The 11,041-nt window shown below is 36.7% G+C and overlaps 2 protein-coding genes across 2 annotated transcripts; both read left to right on the top strand.

Moving 5' to 3' along the window:
• On the top strand, nt 3,156-4,359 carry LOC18598995. The gene is made up of 2 exons (XM_018121317.1): nt 3,156-3,233; nt 3,729-4,359. The coding sequence occupies exons 1-2, from the start codon at nt 3,213-3,215 to the stop codon at nt 4,149-4,151; spliced, it is 444 nt and encodes a 147-aa protein (XP_017976806.1). The 5' UTR covers nt 3,156-3,212; the 3' UTR covers nt 4,152-4,359.
• Nucleotides 4,571-7,518, top strand: LOC108661986. Its single transcript, XM_018120983.1, has 8 exons — nt 4,571-4,690; nt 4,810-5,082; nt 5,157-5,228; nt 5,308-5,379; nt 5,464-5,513; nt 5,694-5,748; nt 6,160-6,629; nt 6,719-7,518. The coding sequence occupies exons 1-8, from the start codon at nt 4,577-4,579 to the stop codon at nt 6,762-6,764; spliced, it is 1,152 nt and encodes a 383-aa protein (XP_017976472.1). The 5' UTR covers nt 4,571-4,576; the 3' UTR covers nt 6,765-7,518.

The following is an 11,041-nucleotide window of genomic DNA, read 5'->3' as shown; positions in this document are numbered from 1 at the left end:
ATAAATAATCATAATAACATTTAAATTATAAATAAAATATTAGTATTTTATAATGTTAATGATTAAATTATAAATAAAATATTAGTATTTTATAATGTTAATAATTAAATTATAAATGAAATATTAATATTTAAATTATCAATTATTAATGTTTTAAATAAATTATAAATCATTAATATTTGAAAAATAAAATAAAATAAAAATAAATAATCATAATAACATTTAAATTATAAATAAAATATTAATATTTTAAAATTAATGATTAAATTATAAATAAATTATAAATTTTTAATTTAAAAAAATAAAAAAAATTTGTAATCATAATAACAAATTATAAATTAAATATTAATATTTTATAATGTTATGATTAAATTAAAAATAAAATATTACTATTTAAATTATTAAATTTGAATATTTTAAATAAATTATAAATTATTAATATTTAAAAATAAATTAAAAGTAAATAATCATAATATCATTTAAATTATAAATAAAATAGTAGTATTTTATAATATTAATGATTAAATTGTAAATAAAATATTAATATTTAAAAATAAAATAAAATAAAATAATAATATATATAATAAAGAATATTTTTATCTTTTTATTTTCTATTTCTTTCTTATTACAAAGTTATTTTTACAAACCAAATACTGCAATACATCATAATAATTATTCCTATTCTATTTCATTCCTCATATCAAATTACATAATAATTATTTTATTTTATTTTCACTTTCTTCTATTTTATAAAGTAGTTATTACATTCTATTTCTTTTTAGTCTGCGAACTAAACGTGCAATAAAAATATAAAAAAGAAATAACTTAACAATTCCTCCTACCAAATGTATGTGTAGTATTTAGGTTACTCAGAAGTCATAACTTCTAATATTTGATTTTTTTTTCTCAGATAACTTCTACTTGATAAGTTTTATTAAGTGCATAATTTCTAAAGCATTTTACCAAAAAAAAGAGGCACAGTTTTTCACTCATAACAATAGTTTTGGTTGTATTATTTTAAACTGTAAGATAATTTTACCTGATTTTTTGTTTTTGAAACTCATAATCTTACTTGATATTATGCATTACTTGTAAGCTTAACAACCCCAACAACTTTTTGTACTAAAATTTTTATTTGTCTACAACAAAAAGAATTTTCAGACAAAAAAAGAAAAATAATTTATATTCTTTTTTCTTTATATAAAAAAGAACTTTAAAGGAAAATGGAAAAACTTGATAAGTACATCTTATAGTTGATTTTTACATTTTATTGCTTATGCATCATGTGTTACAGTTCATACCAACCTGTAAGATATTATCCGTTTTGGACTTGGTGGATTTCACAGTTTTGTCCCTACAAAAAGAGCCTCATAAGGTATGAAATGTCCAATCTCGCCAACCTATACGATATTGTCCATTTTGGACTTGATGGACCTCATGGTTTTGTCCTCACAAAAAGAGTCTTATACGGTGATGAATGCCTAATCTCACTCTAGAACAACCTTTTAAGAGCATAGGGAGCACCATGACATCCTTTTCCCCTCTAACAAGGGTTTACTGTTTTCAGTGGTCGATTGCTAGTATCTAAAGTCAGCTCTGATACCAATTGTCACGGTTCACATCAACTTGTAAGGTATTGTTTGCTTTAAACTCACTAGACCTTACAGTTTTCCTCCACAAAATGAGTCTTACAAGTTAAAAATGGTGTGAACCCTTAAATTTTTAATATCATTTTAACACACAATCGATATGAGATTCACGACTCTTTTTGGGACCATGATATCCTCCCTAATATAGAATTCATAGCTTCCGCTAGGACCATTACATCTCCTCGATGTGAGATTTATGACTCTCCTTTGAAATCGTAACACCACGCCAAACATTTTTTGCTACCTCCATAAACTCTTCCATGGAAATTCTAATGAATGAATAAATTTTTTTTAATGGATACATGTCCTGCTACTTGGACGTTTAACTACTTTGATGGTATAAAATTCTTTGTCTTAAAAGGAAACGTAGTATTTATCAAATGTTAGCAACCTGAAAGATTAAAAAAGGGGATTTTTTTTTTTAGCCCTTATAAATAACGTGTTTTTGTAAATAACTGGTAAGATACTTTTAACTGTTTTTAGCCATCAGAAAAGATTTTGGGATAAAAATGCCCTTTAATGAGCCGTCTTCATTAGCGTACACTCTCAAATAGGCGAAACATGGGAGAAAAAAAAATATGCAAAGATTGGTTGTGCAAAATACCCAAATATTTTTTCGAAGGTTGTGCAAAACAAAATAATGTTGCATGAGATGGGTTTGTAGAGATTTGGGACATGGCATTCAGATAATAGGAGAAGAGAGATATTAAATCAAACGAGGAACAGGTCATCATGAATGGAAAGCTTGGCTAATGATGTGAAACCAGAAATCTTTGATACGGTGGTGAATTGAAAGGAGAAAAATGTGAATCCAAAGCAGGAAATGGTCCTGCTATAGCTAGCCATATGTTAGATGGCTGTCGCAGGGCAGGGTTTAGAGTTCGTGAAACGTCATGTTGGGAATGTGTGATACGGCACCGCTCAAAGTTGGTGAGACGCCATGGAGGGAATTTGTGAGACGCTAGAGTTAAGAGTTGGTGACACGCTATGATGGGAATGTGTGACACGACAGCGTTCAGAGTTGGTAAGACGCCATGGAGGGAATCTATGACACGCCAGATTAAGAGTTGGTGACACGGCATGGAGGGAATCTGTGACATGCCAACATTCAGGGTTGGTGAGATGCCATGGATTGAATCTGTGAGACGTCAGAGTTAAGAGTTGGTGACACGCCATGGAGGAAATCTGTGACATGCTAGAGTTCAAAGTTGGTGACACGCCATGGTCATGTTTAGAGTGTGTGACACGACATTGCTTGAAAAACTAACACGCCATGGTCATGGTTTAGAGTGTATGACACGGTAGTGCTTGAACAACTGACATGTCAGGGTTTGAAATAAAGAGAGGAAAAAAAAGTGGGCAGTTAACGTGGTAATCCTTTGGACTTCCACTAAATTAATTTCCCTTTTTCAGAATAAATAAGAATATTAAAAGGCCATTTTTCATTTTAAATAATTATTATTCAGAATTTGTAACGTCTGTGATTCATTTCTCATTCTCGTCGGTACCGAAGTGTTCGAGAAGGCTCTTTGCAAGCGAAATGAAACCACAGCACTAGCAAAAATGTCGGCCATGAATGAAGAAGTCAGTGAGTCTCAAATTCGCAACATTATTGTGTTTGTTAATTTTTTGGTTTTTTCCTGGGTTTGTTTGATATGTTCGGGTTTTTTATTTTATTTTGCAAATGTTTAGACTATGTTTTCTTGCTGGTTTGATGGTTGTTGTGGTTAAGTCATAGTGGTTTTAGCGATTTTGGGTGTTTACCATGTGACACCATTGTTATTATAGTTAGTTATTAGCGTGTGACAGCATTTTACTTGATATGCATAGCATGTGACAACATTTTACTTGATATGCATGGCGTGTCATAACGTTTAACTTGATATGCATGGCGTGTCACAATGTTTAACTTGTTAGGCATGGCGTGTCACAACATTTTACTTGTTATGCATGACATGTCACAACATTTTGATTGCAATGCATGGCGTGTCACAACATTTATTCCTTATTTATGTATTCAGTGTATCTTGTTGCACATGACTGCTTAACTCACTAATGCATGTGTGCCATATTTTGCAGATCCAGCGCAGACAGTATGAGGATCTTGATAGTTTGCTGTTCGTGCCGAGGGAGAAGTTGGCGTTCAACGTCGCAATTAACACTCACTGTAAGCGGTCGCAGCTGCATTGCATCACAAAGACTCTCCAACAGAAGGGGGAGTACGATCTAGTTAAGCATACCTGCTTTGGAATGCTCCTGGACTTCTATCCACAGGGGTATTTTTACGTCGGTCTCTTGCACAGCATCATGATTCGTCGGATCACTAAGAGGCAGTCAATGGACCATGAGCTATGGTTTGCCATTGGCAAGAGCAAGGCGCGACTATCAAAGCAGGAGTTTTGCCTCATCACCGGGCTGAAGTTTGGTCCAATGCCTGATGTGTTCAGACGACTGTACGAGGTTGCTACGGATGGAATTGATGCAAGATACTGGAATTGGTAAGACAACGTTAAGCTGCAAGCTTTGCTTGATACCTTCTGTGGGGGCAACTTTCAGCGAGCAGGAGACGCGATCAAGATGGCACTCGTCTTGATCGCGAATAACATTTTATTTGGTCAAGACTACCATAGACGGGTGACGCCTTGGTTGCTGTCATTAGTGGAGGACATCGACGCTTGGAATGTCTTCCCATAGGGGCACTATATTTGAAAGCTGACCTTGGACTACCTTTTGAAGGGGTTTGAAGTTCCTGACTTGAGCGTGACAAAGGAAACTCGGTAACGCCACAACATTTACGGATTCACATGGGTGATACAGGTACTAAAACGTAACATTTTTCAGTTTCTTTTTGAATAAAAAATTTATGGGTGCAGTCGTTTATGATTGACGGTTTGATAATGGTTACATTTGACATGCAGTTCTAGGCAATGGAGGCAATTTTGGCCCTCCGAAAAATAGTTACCCCCTCTGGTCCGAAGGACAAAGTCCACCCACGAATGTGCAGATGCGATTGCAATCAGAAGCCAAAAGACTTCTACAAGGTAATTCAGAAGTTAGAGTCATATGACCAAGTGAGTGAACAACTGCTAATTTTTGCGTTATATTTGTAAAATAATTTTCCCTATTCGATAATGACAACATTTTATTTGTTTATTTGCAGTTGTGGGCACTGGAGTCATTGGAACGCATCGCGGATGAGGCCCTCCGGGAGTATTTTGTGGACCTTGATGTCCCGTTATCGGAGGGCAACGAGTACATGCCAATAAGGCACATGGAGGATCGGTCGGATTGGGGCTTAGGTGCGAGGCAAAAAATGAGAAGCTTGAAGGAGAAAAGAGCCTATGGTGGCACGAAGCGGATGTGCACCGCCGCTGCTTTAGTTGATGAGTTGATGGATAAAGGGGACGACCATGGTCAAGGCAGTGAACAGCTAGTAAGGACAATTACAAAGGTTTTGTGTTCTCCAATTCCATTTATGATTATCGAATAACATTTCTGTATTTACAGTTGGACCATGGGCCGACAACTCCAGAACCACCCACCGGTCCTTCTCAGATGCAGAGTGCAAACGACCCATCGGTAAGATCGGTTCTAACGATTTATGCTCTACATTCCCACATATGTTTATCAAGTAACATAGTAATTTATGTAATTGCAGTTTACAGAAGCGACGACAGGTCCTCAAGCACCGATCGGTCCAGCCCAACCACAGACAGCTAACGAGCCGGCGGTAAGGATATTAAAGTTGTAATGGTTAATGTTCAACAATTCCAAACATGATTATTGAATAACACAGTTATATATGTAATTGTAGTTTACGGAAGCGATGACAGGTCCTAAAGCACCGATCGGTCCGACTCCACCGTAGACAGCTCACGAGGATATTAAAGTTATAACAGTTAATGTTCAACAATTTCATAAATGATTATTGACGGCCTTAAATAACAAGTACGTTATTCTATCTTCGCTTGTATTTTGATGGTTTACATTTAGCAACTGTTTAGACTGTATTTTTTTATGGTTTTGATGGTTTTTGGGGTTAAGTGGTAGTGGTCTAATTGGTTTTTGGTCATTAGAGGGTCAGGACATTTGTATTATAGTTAGTTGTTACTGTGTCAGCTTTAGCGTGTCACAACATTTTACTTGTTATTCATGGCGTGTCACAACGTTTGATTTTGATATGCATAGCGTGTCAGAAACATTTTGCTTGTTATCGTTGGCGTGTCACAACATTTTAATTGTTTTGCATGGTGTGTCACAACATTTTCCTCGTTATCCTTGGCGTGTCACCAAGTTTATCTTGTTATGCATGGTGTGTCACAATATTTTCCTCATTATCCTTGGCGTGTCACCAAGTTTATCTTGTTATGCATGGCGTGTCACGATATTTTACTTGTTTTGCATGACGTGTGACAACATTTTAGTTGGTATGCACTGCGTGTCACAACATTTTACTATTTATGGTTTGTGGTATTTTATGAGCTAACTAACGGTTTTTCCAATTTTTTAGGGCGGTCCATCTAATGGTGCTGGTCTGAAGCACGATGATGCTGATGTTGGACAGCATCATGAACCTGGTGTTGACATTGACGATGACGTTCTTGGTGCTGACGGAGAGCACGTAACTCATGTACATGACATCGTCGAAGAAGTTGTGGCAGTGGATGTCACCTTTCAATCAACTGATGCTGAAGGAGAGCATCTTCCTCCGGTCGATGCATTCGTCGACGCAGCAGCAGGAGCTATCGTTCCTTATCGTGAGAGCACTCCTGATGCAGTTGAGATACGGTCGTCGTCACTAGAGTCATCTGCTGTCCATCATGGTGCAGCAGAAATTTCAGACCCAATTGAGCGGGCACAACTGAAAATGGCAAGCAAATACATGGCAAGTCTATTCGTTGACCCCTTAGTGACCCGTCTAGATGTGAGGGATAAAATCATAGAAGACTACGAAGCTTTCAAGAAAAAGGAGTCCGCGAGGTAAGCTCGTAAATAAAATTGCAAATATTGTTTTTTAATGAAACAGTTATCCACTAAGACTTATGAAATTAATTATGTTACATATACAAGCGTAACGTCGGCATCTTAGGGGATCAAGGGGCTGACTTTTCATAACCTTAGAAGATCCCAATGAGGAAATGACAAGTGAACATATCGACGCATGACTCAGCCTACTTTGCAAGGGAATGACAGGGCCGAAGTCGAAGTTGTACACTACCCGTGCATGCATGGTTGACACGATATTCTTCATAAGTTTATTTGAAAATTGTTTAATTCTATAAATACTAAGTTTTTGATTGCATGAAGTGTAAGCTAATGTTTACATGTTTCACAGGACACCATTCGTATGCTACACACCGAATTTTTAACAGAAAATGCCCGAGCCAAAATGCAAATTCGAGATGAGTTGCAAGACTATGTGGAGGGTGAAAAGCCAATGTACGCCAAAAAATATGAAGATGTTGATTTCATCCTCGCGCCTTGCAACATTGGTGGGCATTGGGTGGTTGCGAAGATCGACTTGGTGAGGTGGACGATCAAGGTGGTGGACTTAGCAAGAACTATGGATGCTAAGGATAACGGAGTTTGTACGGGTCAGATGACACCCTTGACAACAATGATGCCATTCATCTGCCACCAAGCCGGTTATTTCAACAACATACGTCAGAAGAGATGGGATTTGACGCCGATGCCATTGGATATTCATTTACCAAAATCTAAAGTGCATTAGCAGAATGATAGTGTCAGCTGCGGTATGTTCATGATAGGGTACATCGAGCATATTTTGCAATCAGAAAAGATCAGAATTAAGTAGAATATGATTGCAAAAATGCATCGGCAATATGCTCTGAAAATTTTTTCCAACAGTTGTGAGTGAACCTTGAACATATAGGCCTTTGTCTATACAATTTTTTTAGTATACATAAATTTTTTTATACAATTCATTTTATACACATTTTTTGTATACACAATTTATTGTATACAATTCATTGTAAAAATATATAATTCTTTCTGTATACACAATATACTTTGTCCAATTATTTGATACACAATTAATTTTTTTGCCTATACACAATTAATTTGATACCAAGAATTTTTTTCCTTTTCTATATACAATATATTTAATTTGATACACAGTCGGAAGAAGTCAGTGTGTGACACCTTAAACATGATACCACTCAGCGTGTCCCAACATACATCTGCTTGCACTCGACGTGTCACCCCAAAATTTTGTAATAAGTCAGCGTGTGACACCGTAAATCCACTAACACTCGGCGTGTCAACCTATAAATCTGCTTCCACTCAGCGTGTCAGAACAATTGGGCCGTGGCGTGTCACGCCATAAACTCCAGATACTCAGCGTGTGACGCCATTAATCTGCTTCCAGTCGGCGTGTCATAAGAATTGGGTAGTCGCATGTCACCCCAGGTTGGCATTAATTAATTTCCAAGTTTGTCGTCTTTCTTTTCCAAGCACACCGGCTGCACCAACCCAACATTACATTGATTAACATTGAATATATATATTTTTCCATCCATCTAATTGCTTCCAACATGAAATTGTTATGTATCCATCCTCCCTTATTTTTCCAGGTCAAAATTCTATCCTGCCATTATAAAATCGTACGTCTAAATTTACATACCAGAACTTGTTATGCATGGCGAGTCAGAACAATTTAATTGTTATGCATGGCATGTCACAACGTTTAACTTGTTATATGCATGGCGTGTCATAACCTTTTACTTGTTATGCATGGCATGTTAGAACATTTTGCTTGTTATCCTTGGCGTGTCACCAAGTTTATCTTGTTATGCATGGCGTGTCACAATATTTTACTTGTTATGCATGGCGTGTCATTTCATTTTTCTTGTTATGAATGGCGTGTTACAATATTTTATTTGATATGCACGGCGTGTCACAACATTTTATTTGTTATGCATGGTGTGTCTCACATTTATTCCTTATTTATTTCTTCTATATACCTTGTTGCACATTATGGCTTAACTCACTGGTGCATCTGTGTCATGTTTTGCAGATCCAATGCGTACATATGAGGATCTTGACATTTTGTCTGCTCGGTCATTTTATGAGGCCCTTTTAGTTACGGACTTTGTTGCCAAACATTTCAGGTAGATAAGTAAATACATGGCTCCTGTCTGATGGAGATTGTAATCGAAAACATTTTTACAAACAATGTAAGAATGTACTTTAACATGATCTTGATCAGACAGAGGCCTTGACATGCTTATCTGCTTGAAATATTTGGCAACAAAGTCTGTAACTAAAAGTGCCTCATTGAATGATCGAGCAAACAAATCCGTAAAGCAAAACGAATTCAACTATAATTTTCAGACACATTTAGTTAGGCGGCCAAGCTGTCTTCATTCACAACACACCATACATTTTCAGACATTGTCCTTCGTATTGGACAGTTGTTGCTTGTGTGACCGGTTTGTCTGCAACTTGAACATGCTTTAGGTTGGCGCGGTCGTGGAGTCGCCGATTGACTTGGAGATGGTGCTGGATTTGTGGATGGAACTGTAAAGGGGGATGGGCAGTTCGGTTTGTTATGCCCGTACCTCTTGCATTATAAAAATCTCCGTGCTCAACTGCCTTCACCAACTGATGGAATCCTTCTCCTCCTAGGTCTTCCTGCTCGACCTCGCCAAGGTGAGGGCAAGACGATAATTTGTTTCACATGAGAGGGGATGTCCCACTCACTAGGATGCCTTACCGGCCTAATGGATCTTGAATAACCCTCCACAAAAACGGTTGCCTTGTAGTAGTAGCGCAGAATTCAATGGCTTCACGATTGCATTTACTAAAAAACACTAAAAACTCAATCTTCAAGCACAATGTAAATGCTATGTCAATTACGGTTCAAATAAAAATAAAGATATTTTGACCTTATTGCTGCAATGGCATGGCTGCATGGTAGTAAATCTGTTTGGAACTCACAACATGAACACTTCTTCCTGGAAAGGTTTACAAGTTCGTCCATCTTCCCGTCTTTAACTTTGAACTCCACTCGATTGATAGGCTTAATTAGAAAGCGATGTGCATCATTGAACCTTTTACTTAACTGCTTGGCAACCCAAAGGCTGAGGGGCGTGGTCACCTTGACGGCCTCCTCGTACCGTTCATGGAACCAACACTGGAACAATGTCTCTGATGAACTCGATCAAAACAGTGATCGACATTTGTCTTGCATGCTTCAAGCATGAGTTAACACATTCCGCAATATTGGGTGTCATCATTTGGTATCGCCTTGCCGATGAACATGCACGTGCCCATTTCTCAGGCCCTATTCTCATAAGGTCCGCATGGGCTCCCAAGTGAATCTGCTGTATTTGGTTCACATGTTTGTTGAAATTGGCCACCTTATAGCAATCTCGAGCAAGGGTGAAAATGTGAGACCTTGTCAAGCTCGATTAAAAGATGATATTATACCGAGTGGTACAACTAAGTTAAATCGAGCCTTGAACTAGTTCAAATAGAAATTCTAAAAGGAATTTGAAAATTTTGAAACCCACAGAATGGCTTAGAATAGTGATTCGGAGTTCAAAGTACAGTTTGGAGTCCATCAGAAAAATTGACCGATTAGGGATAAAACGGTCATTTTACCATTTGATGATAAAATGGAGATTTTTAGCTAAGATTTGATCACATTTGACCAAGAGTAATTATATGAAATATAATTATGATTATTGGAGTATAAAATGATGTTTAGCAGTGAAAAAATTTATGATTCCTGGTATTTTTAGAGTACAAGGGCAAAATGATAATTTTGCCACTAGAGGACTAAACGAAAATTTTTATAAAACGAGTTTTTGCCTCATTTGGTTAATATTGATCAATGTTAGTGTTATTTGAGGTTAAAAAGTAGAAATAATTTGATTCCGGTACATTTCAGAGTATAAGGGCAAAATCGTAATTTTTTCACCTCGGGGGCAAATCGATAAATTTTTCGCCCCAGCACTTGTTAAGGCCAAGGGATTTTATTCATCCTGTAAATGGATAAACATGAGAAATGTGTGGTGGAGAGAGATTGCTTAATGGCTAAGTATGACACATGGACCAACGGAATGGTGACATGTGTCAAAATCTCATCCATTCATTATTTTCTTTATAAAAGGCATAAAAATCAGCCCATTTCTCCCATAGTGATCAGCCAAACCAGAAAATAAGAGAAACCAAGGAAGAACAAGCCCTAGGTGCGAAAAATCAAAGAGAAAGTGTTGGAATTCAAGGAAACAAGCTAGGTAAGTTAAAATTTCTTTAATTCTCCTTGATACCTAGCTTACCCATGCTTTTGTTCTTGATTTTCATTGTTGAATATTGAGTTATCATGATGAATTCAATTCTGAAAAATGGGTATGGAAGAGGAATTG

This window comes from Theobroma cacao, chromosome 5, assembly GCF_000208745.1.
Source record: "Theobroma cacao cultivar B97-61/B2 chromosome 5, Criollo_cocoa_genome_V2, whole genome shotgun sequence".
NCBI classification, from domain to species: domain Eukaryota; kingdom Viridiplantae; phylum Streptophyta; class Magnoliopsida; order Malvales; family Malvaceae; genus Theobroma; species Theobroma cacao.
Note: the sequence above shows the minus strand (reverse complement) of the source record. Positions and strands in the feature narration are given on the sequence as shown.

Coding starts and splice junctions, on each gene's coding strand:
- LOC18598995 (XM_018121317.1), top strand. CDS start 3,213: ATGTCGGCCATGAATGAAGAA. Junction 3,234..3,728: donor TGTCGGCCATGAATGAAGAA/GTCAGTGAGTCT, acceptor CATATTTTGCAG/ATCCAGCGCAGACAGTATGA.
- LOC108661986 (XM_018120983.1), top strand. CDS start 4,577: ATGGAGGCAATTTTGGCCCTCCGAAAAATAGTTACCCCCTCTGGTCCG. Junction 5,380..5,463: donor AGACAGCTAACGAGCCGGCG/GTAAGGATATTA, acceptor ATGTAATTGTAG/TTTACGGAAGCGATGACAGG. Junction 5,749..6,159: donor GTCAGGACATTTGTATTATA/GTTAGTTGTTAC, acceptor CCAATTTTTTAG/GGCGGTCCATCTAATGGTGC.